Here is a 15,381-nt window from a genome sequence, read left to right as displayed (position 1 = left end):
GAGCGCAGATATGCCATCACTGGAGGTGACACCAGAAAAGCCTGAGGACAGTACCATCCACATTCTGATTAAACTTGGCTGCTGTCTGATGCTCCTCTATGGTTCTGTATCTCTGCTCTCTTGACGTTGAGGGTTGATGTTGAGACCGCATCAGAGGCTTAGTGGGGGAAGTAGGATTACATTTGACTTAGGCCGTGATGTATGGTCCGTTTTGAGCTCCCGGCCTGACCATTTGTCTAGAATGAACTGCTCCCGAATCGCTGTCTACGAGTGACTCCTCCCCAGAGCTTAGAAAAGGTTCCAGGGTAAAGGGGGGGTGGGGGGTTGGGGACGGCCTTTGACCTAGAGGTGAATGTCCCCCTTGTTGTTTAGAATTACCGGCGCCTCCAGACAGATTTTATGGAGGATGACCACGAGCGTGTAGTGTCAGTGACCTCTCTGTCAGTTCAGCTCTTCACCGTCCCCACCATGGTGAGTACTCCTTACCCTGCGCCGGAGACATACCCCCCCACACACACACCTTCTCTTCTTCTCTTTCTCCCCCCCTCCCCCCGCCGCCATGCCTCCCGCCGTTAGAATTATGAGTGCTTGCAGAGCGACTATGTGAAAGATGACCACGACAGGGAGTTCTCGGTTACTGACCTCTCCGTCCAAATGTTCACGGTGCCCTCCCTGGTGAGTACTGGCCGCGGGGGTCTCGTGTCGGGGGTGGGGGGGGGGGGTAGCGCCATGCCAAGACGGGGCGCATGCTGGAAAGCGCTGGTATTTTTAGACTGTTAGTGTGAATGATCTATAAGGAGCGTATTGGTGTCTTTATCGTTCGCGTGTCGTCTCCGTTGTCTTCCAACTCCATTTGTGATTGTTGATTGCTTAAAGGGTGTTGCATGTCTAACCGAGACGTTCACGGCAGGATTCCATTTTGTGTTCTGTCACCTTCACATTAGCTCTGCCCAAGTGTTCTAGAAACAAATGTGAAGCGTTTTACCGTCGCCGTGGTGATCAGTAGTTTAGAACTGTAGTGTCATGTTGTCCTGTTTCTGCATACGTTTGACTGTGTGTCTAGGATTATGTAGGGACTCCAGAATGCCCATCATGTTGAGGCTCTCTGACCCTCTTTTCCATCGCCCTCTCGGCCCAGGCAAGGATGCTGATCATAGAGGAGAACCTGATGACCACCATCATCAAGACCTTTGTGGACCACCTGCGCCACCGCGACCTGCAGGGCCGCTTCCAGTTTGAGCGCTACACCACCCAGCAGGCCTTCAGGTTCCGCCGTGTCCAGAGCCTCATCGGTGACCTCAAGTAAGATTTGTCCTCACAAATACACGCACAAATGTCAATCCTGGAGTGGACTAAAAATGGGTTCTACAGTTACTGTTTTCTATAATTATTTCACTATTATTACTCTGTAACCCAGTTTCTAAACCTGAACCTAATTGTAACCCAAGTGAGGAGATGGGAAATCAAGATAGGAAATATAATATGGGAAAGCAAGTTATGAAGTTCCACACGGGCCAACGTGACGACGTTTGTGTAGAATGAGTGTTGTAAAAAGCCAGTATTCCAAACACCTCTGCTGTTGTCACTGTGTGTGCAGGTATGTCCTGATCAGTCGGCCCACAGAGTGGAGTGACCAACTCAGGGAGAAGTTTCTGGAAGGACTGGACACTTTCCTGGAGCTGCTGAAGTGCATGCAGGTAAGGCCAGCTCACCAAAAAGGGCCGGGGGACATTGTGTCCTTTACACCTCAGGGGATGTCAGCGATTCTACATGTCAGAGGAACAGGGTCAAGACAATTTGCCATGAGTCCCAGCAGCCACTGTGACCTTTCCAGGTGAATTCAGTATTTCTTTCCCTGGTCAGGGCATGGACCCTGTGGTCCGGCAGGTGGGCCAGCACATTGAGATGGAGCCAGAGTGGGAGGCGGCCTTTACCCTGCAGATGAAGCTCACACACATCATCTCTATGATGCAGGAGTGGTGCGCTACAGATGTAAGTTTCAGGACAATATGCCGTGTCTTAAAGTGTTCAGACCCATTCATAATAATTTGGCATCAATCTAATCGCAGTACGACGTGAGGACAAGCGAAGACAGGTTTAAAAAAGAAATATCTGTGGTTCTGTGCTCTCTGATTCGGGGCGTCTTGAAGGACCTCTCTGTATTTTACTGGAACCTGACTGATCTCCTGGTCCCGGCCACAGAGAAGCATCCACGTAGTGTGATATTTCCACCACCATGCTTCACCGTAGACTTCATGGTATTAGTCAGGTGATTAGAGGTATCTTTTTTTTTTGCCGGGTGTAGCGCGTGGTGTTGTAGCCTATTTTGGTGTCATCAGACCAAATCATATTATTTTCTTCATGCTTTTAGAGTCCTCTAGGCAGCATGTCATAAGCCTTCTGCAATGGAGTGGCTTCCATCTAGGCACTTTACCATAATGATTGACAGAGTGCTGCAGATATTGCATGTTCTCCCATCTCTGCAGAAATACCCTGAAGCTTTGTTAGAGTAGCCATTGGGTTCTTGGTCTCCTCCCCCAACCGGTTATTTAGTTTGGCTGGACAGCCAGCTGTAGGAGGAGCTCTTGGCGGTTCCAATTTTTTCCCAGTTCACAATAATGGAGCCCACTGTGCTCCTGAGAACTACCAGTGCTTTAGCAGTTAACATTCTCTGGACCTGTGCCTCAACTCAATTCTCTGAGGTCAATAAGTCTGTTGGACTTTGTGAGCTTATGTAGACAGATGTGTGCCTTTCAAAATCATCCCCAATCAGTTTAATTTTCCACTGTTGGGTTCCAGTCAGGTTCTAGACACGCCTCATGGGTTATTTAAGGACATTGGATACATCTGGGCCCGGTATCATGTTAAAGGGTCTGATAAATGATATACCTGAGATATTTCAGTTTTTGCAGTATTTTTGTGGTATTGCTGGTAGATATTCTGTGTACAACACAATGTGGAGAAGGTTAAGGGGTCTGAGTAATTTCCAAAGGCCCTGTGTGGGTGTGTGTGGACATGCATGCAAGTCAACCCACATTCACTTCCTCATAAAATACCCACACCAATACCCTATACTCTTGTGTGTGTGTGTGTGTGTGTGTGTGTGTGTGTGTGTGTGTGTGTGTGTGTGTGTATACAGGAGCGTGTGCTGATTGAAGCCTATAAGAAGTGCCTAACAGCCCTGACACACTGCCACAGTGGCTTCACGGACGGAGAGCAGCCCATCACACTGAGCATGTGTGGCCATTCTGTGGACACCATCCGCTACTGTGTCTCTCAGGAGAAAGTCAGCATCCACTTGCCCGTGTCCCGCTTACTGGCAGGTAGGACAGACCAGATAGATGAACGGATCGACAGACAGGCCGACCCAACGGACAGATTAAGACGAGACAAAAGGGAAAGCGAAAGAAAGACGAGACAAAAGGGAAAGCGAAAGAAAGACGAGACAAAAGGAAAGGGAAAGAAAGACGAGACAAAAGGAAAGGGAAAGAAAGACGAGACAAAAGGAAAGCGAAAGAAAGACGAGACAAAAGGAAAGCGAAAGAAAGACGGACAAAAGGAAAGCGAAAGCAAGACGAGACCGAAGTAAAGAAAGACAAGACAGACAGTTGCTCTATGACAGAGTTCTCATTGGCTAGAGAGGCTACACAATTGATACTGTTGAGGAAGTTGACATGGTCACCTGTCTTCCCTCAGGTCTCCACGTTCTCCTCAGTAAGATGGAGGTGGCCTACAGGTTTCCTGAACAGCTCCCACTGGTAAGAGTGTCTCTGTGTTACCGGAGTGTCTCCATGTTCACCTTGTCTTTGTGAAATCCCTTCTCTAATACACCTGACGGTCTGCAGAGCGAGCTGAGCCCCCCAATGCTAATAGAACACCCCCTTCGCTGCCTGGTCCTCTGTGCCCAAGTGCACGCTGGGATGTGGAGGAGAAACGGCTTTTCGTTGGTCAACCAGGTGAAATTTCCCTGACATATCTAATTTATTTTCTCGCCCTCTGAGCTGTGCTGTGATGGTCTTGTGGCATTTCTAATGATGACCGTGGAAACTGTACTCTGCAGATTTACTACTACCACAACGTGAAATGCAGAGTGGAGATGTTTGACAAGGACCTCATCATGTTGCAGGTGAAGGACAACCTGATCAAATACAAGTTTTTCATATCTAGGCCTTTAGGAAGTGCAGCGACACTAGCTTTTGGCAGTGTGTCGCTCCATGCTTTAACACGCGTGTGTGTTTTCACGCTTTCGCTCCAGGCCGGAGCCTCCATGATGGATCCCAACCACTTCTTGATGATTGTCCTGAGCCGCTTCGAGCTCTACCACATCTTCAGCTCGGCCGACTGCAGAAAGAGATACAACCGGGAGAACACCAACAAGGTCTGCTCCAACGCTGCCTAGAAGAACTGGTTTTCAACCCCTTTGTACTGCGTGTATCTCTGAACCTTCTCTTCCTGTGTGTTAGGATGTGGTCCAGCAGAACAACACTTTGATAGAGGAGATGCTTCATCTCATCATGATGGTCGTTGGTGAGTACCGCCCTGTCTGCTGCTCCCCAAGAGTAGTGGAGGTTTGCATTCGTTTCAACCTGTCTCGTGTAACACTCCAACTGAGTGGATTCCAACGTCCAGTGGTCGCAGTGAATTGGGGACTAGGTTGAAGATCAATAGCCCTTATTAACAATTCTGGAATGTGATTTTTCATGGGACAGGGGTGGCTGGCCTTTAAATAGGTACCTAATTTGCCAGGTCATCCATTTCACGTTAACATAATTTGGCCTATTAGTTGATTTTGGACAATGGATATAGCTTTTATTGAGAGTTAAAGTTGTTTGCGTTGCTAGATACCATGGAGGAATACTTTTGCCAAGCTATTTGGAATCTTATTGCAGTGTTCACTCAAAACAGAAAGTTTGTACAGGCGCATGCATTTTATATTTTTACCTGTGTACTTAACAACGTATAACTTTTTTGTGGTTAGCGTAGCTAATGGGTAAGTAAAGGTTTGGTTAGCGGTAGCATAGCTGATGGACATGTTTGCTGTTTCAGGTGAGCGTTTTGAAGCTGGCGTTGGCCAGGTGGAAGGCTGTGACCAGATCAAGAGGGAGATCATTCACCAGCTGGGCATCAGACCCATGGCCCACAGTGAGCTGGTCAAAGCCTTGCCTGAGAACGTAAGGCGTTGCTCGCCCCCTGTCTCTTTTGCCATGTTTCTCTATTTCTACAGGTGCTGGTCATAAAATTAGAGTATCATCAAAACGTTGATTTATTTCAGTAATTCCATTCAAAAAGTGAAACTTTTATATTATATTCATTCATTACACACAGACTAATATTTCAAATGTTTCTCTTTTAATTGTGATGATTATAACTGACAACTAATGAAAATCTCAGAAAATTTGAATATTACTTAAGACCAATACAAAAAAGGATTTTGAGAAATGTTGGCCTACTGAAAAGTATGAGCATGTACAGCACTCAATACTTAGTTGGGGCTCCTTTTGCCTAAATTACTGCAGCAATGCGGCGTGGCATGGAGTCGATCAGTCTGTGGCACTGCTCAGGTGTTATGAGAGCCCAGTTTGCTCTGATAGTGGCCTTCAGCTCTTCTGCATTGTTGGGTCTGGCGTATCGCATCTTCCTCTTCACAATACCCCATAGGTTTTCTATAGGGTTAAGGTCAGGCGAGTTTGCTGGCCAATTAAGAACAGGGATACCATGGTCCTTAAACCAGGTACTGGTATCTTTGGCACTGTGTGCAGGTGCCAAGTCCTGTTGGAAAATGAAATCTGCATCTCCATAAAGTTGGTCAGCAGCAGGAAGCATGAAGTGCTCTAAAACTTCCTGGTAGACGGCTGCGTTGAACTTGGACCTCAGAAAACACAGTGGACCAACACCAGCAGATGACATGGCATCCCAAACCATCACTGACTGTGGAAACTTTACACTGGACTTCAAGCAACGTGGATTCTGTGCCTCTCCTCTCTTCCTCCAGACTCTGGGACCTTGATTTCCAAAGGAAATGCAAAATGTACTTTCATCAGAGAACATAACTTTGGACCACTCAGCAGCAGTCCAGTCTTTTTTGTCTTTAGCCTAGGTGTGACGCTTCTGACACTGTCTTGTTCAAGAGTGGCTTGACACAAGGAATGCGACAGCTGAAACCCATGTCTTGCATATGTCTGCGTGGTGGTTCTTGAAGCACTGACTCCAGCTGCAGTCCACTCTTTGTGAATCTCCCCCACATTTTGAATGGGTTTTGTTTCACAATCCTCTCCAGGGTGCGGTTATCTCTATTGCTTGTACACTTTTTTTCTACCACATCTTTTCCTTCCCTTTGCCTCTCTATTAATGTGCTTGGACACAGAGCTCTGTGAACAGCCAGCCTCTTTAGCTATGACCTTTTGTGTCTTGCCCTCCTTGTGCAAGGTGTCAATGGTCGTCTTTTGGACAGCTGTAAAGTCAGCAGTCTTCCCCATGATTGTGTTGCCTACAGAACTAGACTGAGAGACCATTTAAAGGCCTTTGCAGGTGTTTTAATTAGCTGATTAGAGTGTGGCACCAGGTGTCTTCAATATTGAACCTTTTCACAATATTCTAATTTTCTGAGATACTGAATTTGGGGGTTTCATTAGTTGTCAGTTATAATCATCAACATTTTAAGAAATAAACAAATATATCAGTCTGTGTGGAATGAATGTATACATTATACAAATTTTATGACTAGCACCTGTATGTGTCAGTTTGTTGCTCTCGTTCCCCCTCCTTCCCTTTCTCTCCACACCAAAATCAGCTAGACACTTTTTCCACTTGGAATACACATGCTCGCGTAGCACCTGCTTCAACAAGACTCATTTCCCATGATGTTCCATGAATGTCCAACTAACCCCTATCCACTACACTCTTGTTAGTAGTACCCTCCATGGACACAGACTGGCTAGGGGTTTCATAAATGCATCAACTTCAGGACACACTTGTGACTTCAATGATGCAATTCCTGGTCCACTTAAAACAAGCATGACATTCAAGTTTTAAAAGAAAGGGTTAAATGAAAGGCGTTCTTTTGGGATTTAGCAATATACACCATATTTGGTTGTGATGTAGCAAGTGGAATGCTAGTGCATCTGTTTGACTAGCCTGACACCTAGGGGTGAAGATTGGTAGTGTAGAAGAGATGCAGTCAGAAAAGTTTTATTGCCAAGTTTCACAACAAACAAGGAATTTGTTCTGGCCTGTTTGTGCAAATATTTGAACAAAAGGAATAAGGGAAAATAAGGACAGTGGACTAAGCATAAAACAGTAGACTGAGCATTAATATATTCCTAAAAAGGCAAACTATCAAACTAAAATCTTGCAGACTTCTGATATGTTTAGGTAGCCTGTTCACAAAAAATTAAGTGAGAAGCCTTGCGCAAATGTTGACTTGGGCTTTCCGGAAAGCCTCATTGGTCCTGTTTCTGTAGTTTGAAGTCCTTCATCAGAACATGTCCCTAGTCCAGGCCATAACCCTGAGCCTGTCTTCTGAATGCTGTCTGCCGAACAGAGACTCATCTGGTCCCATCTATACACACTTCGGTTTGACTAGGCTGAAGATCCGGCCTTAAATCCCCTAATGCCATGGCAAGCTAGGGTGAAATCACAGATCCCCTTAGCAGGGGATGAAGCCACCACTAAGTCTGACTCTACTCTGTCCCTTCAGGAGAACAAGGAGACTGGTATGGAGCGGGTGATTGACAGTGTCGCTCTGTTTAAGTGAGTAGCTTTTCCTAGTTGTTTGTTGCAGTTGTAGAATAGTTCCTGTTGAATGGTCTGAAGACCAGCCTGTTAGACACATCAGACCAAGCCCCCCCCCCCCCCCCCCCCGGTCACTCACGCCCTCCATGCCCACAGGAAGCCTGGTGTGACGGGCAGGGGGCTGTATGAGCTAAGGCCAGAGTGTGCCAGCCAGTTCAACCTCTACTTCCATCACTACTCCCGCGCCGACCAGTCTAAGGCAGAGGAAGCCCAGAGAAAACTCCGGAGACTGAAGGGAGAAGACACAGGTAGACAATCTCCGGCGCCGGATGCTCTTCACGGATGTGCCGTCTCCAGCGAGTGACTGTTGGTTTCCTCTCGTTGTAGCTCTGCCCCCTCCAGTGCTGCCCCCGTTCTGTCCTCTGTTTGCCAGCCTGGTGAACATTCTGCAGTGCGATGTGCTGCTGGGCATGCTGGGAGCCGTGCTGCAGTGGGCCGTGGAGCCCAGCGGGGGGCACTGGTCTGAGTCCATGCTGCAGAGGGTGAGGGGTACCGCCAAGCGCCTCTGGTGCAAAGCGTCCACTCGTTTTCTACTGAGGAACTATGTCTCTGCCGACTGCTGCTAATTCTAATAAGGGTTCATTCTCAAAAGGGAGGCATATAATTGTTTTAGATTTTGTTTAGTTGTTGAACATTTTCCCAAATTCAGTTTTCTCAGTTGTACTTCTACAGCTTCATTTTCAGGATTTACAAAAATGCGCTTGTAGCAAATGAGGAAAGTGTTTGTCTTTAAAGCTTTAGCCTACTGCTGCACTCCTTTTAATACAAATAACAAAAAAATGGGATGTACTTACTCCAAACAAGTGAGGTGTACTAACTCCTGATATAGTCCTGGAAGACGGGGAAGGAGCGTGTTCTGTGAGTACTGCAGTGCTGCGGCGTATTCAGTAGTTAAGCGATAACGACAGCTGGAGTCTGTCATGGAAACCAGATCCTAGTCACTCTCTTGGTTAGGATATTTCAGATGTGTTTTAAAGACCCATTGTAGGTCCAATAAATGAGTCTGGTTTGTTCCCAGGTGCTCCATCTAATAGGCATGGCTCTGTTGGAGGAGCAGCAGCAGCTGGAGAACAACAGTGAAGACCACGACGTCTCCTTCAACTTCACCCTGAAAATGTCTCGTAAGCCACTTCCTCTCAGCCCGAGAGCCAGTCAGTTGGATTCTACTGCTTTTGATGCTAAATATGGCGGGGTTGTGTCCTAGCGGTTAGAGTGTAGAAGCTGTAACCGAAAGGTCACTCGTGTTTTGAGCCTAAAGCGTGCCATGCGTGTTGACATGTGCCGCAAACGGGGAATGTTACCTGAATTCCTCCAGGGTTGAAAATGGCCGGAACAAAAAACAATATGTTCTTGATTTCAGGCTGACTTTATATCCAGGGAGGAAGTGAACCGCTGCATGCTGTGATGTTCAACTGTTTGATGTTCAACCGTGTCTGTGTGTGTCCCAGGCCCAGGGGAGGCACCCAGTAACACAGCCAGTGTCCTGGCCCTCCTGGAGAACCTACAGAACGCCCCTCACCTAGAGGTCCACAAGGACATGATCCGCTGGATTCTCAAGGTGGGTCCACAGCCGCTCCCAAGTTTATTGGTGTCAGAGTTTACCTGACAGCTGAAAATACATTGCCTCATTGTCATCACCTTTTGGTTTGAATAGAAGCATTAAAGGCCGATTTCAGCTGTGTGTATGTAGGTAGGTAGGTAGAAAATTGGTTTTCTCATTTTGCTGAGCCGTCACTTGCCTTGACTGCAGTGCCTTGCCTTGATGTTTCAGAATGTTTTAAACACTCTAAAGATCAAACAACCCAAATTACATCAGACTCTGAATCTAGACCATCTACTATCATTGTAGTTAATATCTTTCAATACTATATATATGATATTTTCATTTGGCTATTAGAAATATTCATTTTGAATATAATTTAGTGCAGAGACATTATCCAGAGTGTGATTCTGATGTCATGTGATATGGTTGGATTGTTTTGGGGCTTTTTATAAAATGCTTACACACATTGTCGTAATGTAGACATATATTGCAGAGGCAATGCTTATCTTCTATTTAATCTCCAATTTTCTTAATATACAATATCCATATGAAAAGAAATGCACATACATATAGTGCTACTGTCTTTAGAATATAAAATTGAGACGTTAAGTACATTTTCCGTAGACACATTCAAAGATAAGATCTTGTCAGGGCTTTTCAGAAGGTTTCCTTCCAGCTGACCAATGGCCGTTGCCGAACATATCTACGTGGTAATGTCTTCTGATGGACAAGATGTACACACTAGGACCAATAGGGGGTACCTGAAGGACACACAAGTACTGTTCCTCTTGACTACTCCGGGTGGTTCTTTTTTTCTGTACAAACACTGGGTGACCAATTGGTTTGCGGCTTATAGACATTTCTCCAAGGAAATTCTCTTTAATTGACACAAGGTGTCTCCAATAAATGACTGGATGTGCTTGAGCGTTTGGTGGAGGGATCGCCCTCTGAATCGTAAGTGCGCAAAGCCTATTATCAGTGATTCAGCATCTCACTTCGCTCAAGTCAACAGACTCAATCTGAGGTTTTAAAGATGGTTCATTTAGGGCTGTTAAAGTGGAGACTGAATCCAACATTGGGAGTGCCACGAAAGCTAAAGAAAATCGTAACTCTATAGTATTTAAAAAGGTGAGCCACACAATTCTTGCAAATCTCCATGTGATATTTAACTAGAGGCCCGATCACAAGCCATCACCTTCAGTCAGTGGACTATCTATGTCATGAGGAGGACCGCAGGTTTTGGTTCGTGTTTACTCCCAGCGTTTGGTTCAGCCGTAAGAAGCCGATACGGCTCGTTTGAACGGTCACATGAGAACACCGTGCTCTAACACTCCAGCCAAAATCCACCCATCTCCACGGCGTGTTGACGAGTCAAATGTTTGCAGAGCGTCATTCTGATGTGTGCTTGTGTTGAATGAAACTGCCATGGTTTACCGAGGTGATGTCATTGCGTCCCTGTGCAGACGTTGGCCGTCATCAAGATGATCCGCGAGCGGTCCGCCTCCTCTTCCACGGTGAGCGCGAGCGGGAGCCATCGCCAGGAGGAGGTGGGTCTAGCACGCCTGGCGTGTCTGACGCCTAATAGCGCGTTTGTTGAGGGGGGACAAAGTTTCGATCCATGTGTGCCTGGGTCCTCCCTCGCTCAGATGGTGTGTGACAAGGACAAGGCTGAGAGGAAGAGGAAAGCGGAGATGGCTCGTCTTCGTCGGGAGAAGATCATGGCCCAGATGTCGGAGATGCAGAGGCACTTCATTAACGAGAACAAGGAGCTGTTCCAGCAGAGTCTTGAGGAGTTGGACGCCTCCACCTCTACGTCACTAGAGCACAGGTACACACACACACACACACACACACCCGTCGTGCCACCACGCCGACTCCCTTCCATTTCACTAACCGATCCCAAGGTGTTTAACCTCGCCCTCCTCCCAACGCCCCACAGCCCGTCGTGGTCGGATGCGTCCCTGGTTTGCGTGGGTCCCCGGTGCTCCCGTCCTGGTGAGAAGAGGCAGGTGGTGACCTGCATCCTCTGCCAGGAGGAGCAGGAGATCAGGGCGGACGGCAAGGCCATGGTGCTGGCCGCCTTCGTCCAGCGCTCCACCGTCATGTCCAAGAACCGCAAGAGGCCGCCACACGACCCCGGTGAGACCCTGGCGAGACCCCGGCTTTCCGTTGCCCTCTGGGGTCAGCTCCCCCGGTCCTGTGATTCTGAGTGTGGGAGTGTTGGACAGGCTCCAGGGCGGTGTCGCAAGGCACTTTCCCCACAGCCTGCCTGCGTGTGCGTGTGTGTGTGTTGGGGAACAGGATAGCGCCTGACGTGTCCGTGGGTGTGTTTTCCAGAGCGTTATGACCCTCTCTTCATGCATCCGGACCTGTCGTTCGGCACACACACCAGCAGCTGTGGCCACATCATGCATTCACACTGCTGGCAGAGGTGAGCCAACGGTAGCTTGTTTCAAACCCTGGGTTTGAGGCGGAGCGATTTTGCGGGTCTTTCCCGTTTTGCAACTTTGCTCTGGGAGTGAAAACTGGTGCCAGTTTTGTGCTTGTGTATGTGCAGGTACTTTGAGGCGGTCCAGGCCAAGGAGCAGCGGCGTCAACAGAGACTCCGTGTGCATACCAGCTACGACGTGGGGAACGGCGAGTTCCTGTGTCCGTTGTGCGAGTGCCTCAGTAACACAGTCATCCCCCTGCTTCCCCGAGCCAAGGGCATCAGCAGGTACACACACACACACACACACACACACACACACACACACACACACACACACACCAGATCCTTGGGTACTGCGTTGTCACCGTGGCTTAGATACCACAGTCATTAGTGTGTGTCATTGGATGATCCCAACCGGGTCACCAACCTCTCATTCCCTTGCTAATCCCCTTGAGTCCTGACGTCACTAGCACCTCTCCCAGAAGTTCAGGGCTCGCTCGGAGCTAGCACTTTGTCGCCACCCACGGAGGTGGTTCTGTTTTTCTGTCACAGATTAAGCGGAGTCCTGGACAGAAATCCAAGCGCTATGGAAAATGTCCAGAGGAAATTAGTGTTAGTCCTGGACTAGGCTTGGTCTGTGTCCGGGGAAACCAACCCATAATGCTAGTGTTCTGTTAGAGAGACCCGATGAAGCTTTCTTCCCCGGACGAAACACATGGTCAAATCAGAATATTTCATAACACAAGATTAATTTCAACACCCTGATCTTTCATGACCACCTTGTTAGCCATGGCCTGCCTTTGTTTTTCATTCGTATATTAATGAGAAGGTCACACATTGTCCAGTCCACTGACTGATCCCTCCCTCTCCTTCCTCCCCAGCTGCGAGCAGCCGGCTCTGGGACAGTGGCTGGAGACCTGCGCGCAGCAGATCAGGGCCATGCACTCAGCCCATCGGAAACTGCAACCCGTCAGTGAGTTCTGGAGCGTGGGCACACATGACGGGATTACACCACCCGTCTTATTGGTGTCATTATTACACCCAGGTCCCAACGAGCTTAGATGTAGTGATGGAACTGGGGATGGAAAACACAGTGGTTCAGTGTCTGTGTGCGAATGTGTCAAGAGTCAAAGTCATTAGGTGCATTTACACTTGAAGACACACAGGGAATCTTGTCTTAGAAGTGGACATTCATGAATCAAATGCGTAGGGAGCTTAGAAATGTAAACTGTGGGTGTCTGTAGGGGCTGAGCTGTACATGTCTAAACTGTGGGTGTCTGTAGGTGCTGAGCTGTACATGTCTAAACTGTGGGTGTCTGTAGGTGCTGAGCTGTACATGTCTAAACTGTGGGTGTCTGTAGGTGCTGAGCTGTACATGTCTAAACTGTGGGTGTCTGTAGGTGCTGAGCTGTACATGTCTAAACTGTGGGTGTCTGTAGGTGCTGAGCTGTACATGTCTAAACTGTGGGTGTCTGTAGGTGCTGAGCTGTACATGTCTAAACTGTGGGTGCCTGTAGGTGCTGATGCGGTTGAAGAGACTGTGGAGGAGGATTGCCCCGCCCCAGAGGGTTTCAGAGTGGACTACACCCCCCCGTAAGTCCCAAAACCTGGTCTCCTGTCCATGATAGGGGAATGGATAAAGAGCGATGGGAATCCCCTCGCTCAAACCAAAATTGGCCAGACCTCCAGGAGGTGTGATGGGGTGATTTCGGGGCTGTAGCCGCGTGAGACAGGCGATAGTGACCCAACAGGGGATTTGACATTTCTGCCTTCTGCAGGAGTCCATACTCCACCACCATCAAGGAGATGTTGACCACGTTTGGGACAGCTACCTACAAAGTGGGCCTCAAGGTTCACCCCAATGAGCAGGACCCCCGCGTGCCCATCATGTGCTGGGGAAGCTGTGCCTACACTATCCAGTCAATAGGCAAGTGCCAGACCCAGTGTTCTCACCACATGATGTTGAGGAGCAAACCATGTAGCATGTTTTAGCAGTGAGGCCCAGGTATTTTGGTATACCGTGCAACACCAGACACACCCACGGTTCATTAGAAGTGACACCGTGGTGGTGGGAAGTGGTTTACCGATTGGCTGAAAGCCATATAGCAGGTGGTGTATCAGCCGTGCACCACACCCTCTTTGGTTAAACTAAACCCATATCAAATGCACACATGGGAAGTGGAGTTTAGGTATTTTATTTATTAATGAATGGGTCCATTTCTATGCTTCCGCAGATGGTCAAACAACCAGAGACTAGACACTTTAGAACAGCAGATGTTTCTCTGTTTTCAGTGAAATTCTTGTGTTTCATCTACAGAGCGGCTGTTGGTGGACGAGGAGAAGCCATTATTTGGGAGTTTACCTTGCAGACAGGTGAACAGAAGCCTTCCCTTCCTTCTCATGTAACTTGAGATAGAATGGAGTCGGTGGTAACGCGCGCACGCGTGTGTCTCTCTCTCACTCTCTCTCTCCCACTCTGTGCGTGTGCAGGATGACTGCCTGAGCTCCCTGGCCCGGTTCGGTTCAGCATGTTGGACTGCAGCATCTCAGTCGTCTGTGCAGGGTCACTTCATCAGACTCTTAGCAGGTAGGACTGACCGCTTCCCCGAGGCTTCAATCAGCCACACCACTTTATTTAGCTTGACCTCTTCACCCCGATCCACAGCAGTGCTTAATGTTCTTGTCACTATATTTTGCATCAAGCGTTTCTTGGTTTAGTGATTGAAGGTAAAAAAGGTTTGTCCGTGTGTGTGCAGCTTTAGTTCCAGACCCTCAGGTGGAGACTTCTCCGTGTATCCTAGACATCGACATGTTGCACCTGCTGGTGAGTCCGCTAGTATCCCATAATGACCTCATGAACTTTGACCTCAAACAACGCCCTGAATACTGTGACCCCCTCATCAAACCTCTCACTCCTCTGACACCCCTCTTTCTGTTTCATCTTGCGTTTATTGTTGCGCTGGGCCACGTGTGTCGTCTTCTAAACCTGGGCTCATAAAATCAATCCTAATCCCGTTGAAATAACCCTACATATTCTACATTGCTAAACCCACCCCCGTTCTTCTCAGGTGAGTGCGGTTCTGTCCTACGGGTCGGTCCATTCCCAGGACTCATCGGGGCTGAGCGTGGATGCAGTCCATCTGCACATCTTCCACCTCGTCACGGTGGCTCACACAGTCCAGATTCTGCTGACCTCAGGCCCGGGTAAGAACAGAGTCCTGCGCTGGGATCGGGTGGGTGCTTCTGACCGTTGGGATATTCCTACAACGCCACAGGAGATGGAACCTTTTAAATATTCCAAACGTTAGTGGTGGGTTGTGTTAAGCTCCGTCGGCGCCAACCGTTGTTTACGGCGACACACATTTGTGCGCTTGTCTGAGGTGTGCGCGGTGTCTCAACAGGAGAGGCGACTATGGAGCAGGAGAGTGGGGGAGGCGAGAGGGAGGAGGAGGAGGCTGTCTGTCGCCTCTACAACACCCTGAAGACACACCTGGGCAGGTGAGGCCACTCTGTATAACACTGCACAGATTCAACAGGAGTCAGTCTACATTGTTAATGTCATACATTGTTAAGGTCAGTCCATTAGAGTTGCACATTTTAAGGCTTTTCCTGAATG

The 15,381-nt window shown here is 48.2% G+C and overlaps 1 protein-coding gene across 3 annotated transcripts in view; it reads left to right on the top strand.

The window, feature by feature from the left end:
* Nucleotides 1-15,381, top strand: part of ubr2 (ubiquitin protein ligase E3 component n-recognin 2) — a 36,012-nt gene that overhangs the window by 16,177 nt on the left and 4,454 nt on the right. The window contains exons 11-40 of one of the 3 annotated variants that reach the window (XM_020047547.3): nt 373-471; nt 577-675; nt 1,139-1,302; nt 1,598-1,697; nt 1,864-1,992; nt 3,140-3,323; nt 3,697-3,758; nt 3,846-3,956; nt 4,061-4,126; nt 4,256-4,378; nt 4,464-4,527; nt 5,047-5,171; nt 7,697-7,749; nt 7,888-8,039; nt 8,119-8,273; nt 8,810-8,912; nt 9,240-9,349; nt 10,798-10,881; nt 10,981-11,162; nt 11,274-11,473; nt 11,672-11,765; nt 11,892-12,050; nt 12,647-12,738; nt 13,283-13,358; nt 13,544-13,692; nt 14,083-14,138; nt 14,256-14,352; nt 14,522-14,589; nt 14,834-14,969; nt 15,167-15,263. In XM_020047547.3, the coding sequence (XP_019903106.1) occupies nt 373-471; nt 577-675; nt 1,139-1,302; nt 1,598-1,697; nt 1,864-1,992; nt 3,140-3,323; nt 3,697-3,758; nt 3,846-3,956; nt 4,061-4,126; nt 4,256-4,378; nt 4,464-4,527; nt 5,047-5,171; nt 7,697-7,749; nt 7,888-8,039; nt 8,119-8,273; nt 8,810-8,912; nt 9,240-9,349; nt 10,798-10,881; nt 10,981-11,162; nt 11,274-11,473; nt 11,672-11,765; nt 11,892-12,050; nt 12,647-12,738; nt 13,283-13,358; nt 13,544-13,692; nt 14,083-14,138; nt 14,256-14,352; nt 14,522-14,589; nt 14,834-14,969; nt 15,167-15,263 (3,389 nt within the window). The remainder of the gene's footprint in view (nt 1-372; nt 472-576; nt 676-1,138; nt 1,303-1,597; nt 1,698-1,863; nt 1,993-3,139; nt 3,324-3,696; nt 3,759-3,845; nt 3,957-4,060; nt 4,127-4,255; nt 4,379-4,463; nt 4,528-5,046; nt 5,172-7,696; nt 7,750-7,887; nt 8,040-8,118; nt 8,274-8,809; nt 8,913-9,239; nt 9,350-10,797; nt 10,882-10,980; nt 11,163-11,273; nt 11,474-11,671; nt 11,766-11,891; nt 12,051-12,646; nt 12,739-13,282; nt 13,359-13,543; nt 13,693-14,082; nt 14,139-14,255; nt 14,353-14,521; nt 14,590-14,833; nt 14,970-15,166; nt 15,264-15,381) is intronic. The other 2 variants (XM_010896199.5, XM_010896198.5) reach the window with 2 other exon arrangements.

Source organism: Esox lucius, chromosome 6 (assembly GCF_011004845.1).
Source record: "Esox lucius isolate fEsoLuc1 chromosome 6, fEsoLuc1.pri, whole genome shotgun sequence".
NCBI lineage: Eukaryota > Metazoa > Chordata > Actinopteri > Esociformes > Esocidae > Esox > Esox lucius.
The sequence above is the reverse complement of the archived record's forward strand: the minus strand, read 5'-3'. Positions and strand labels throughout refer to the sequence as shown.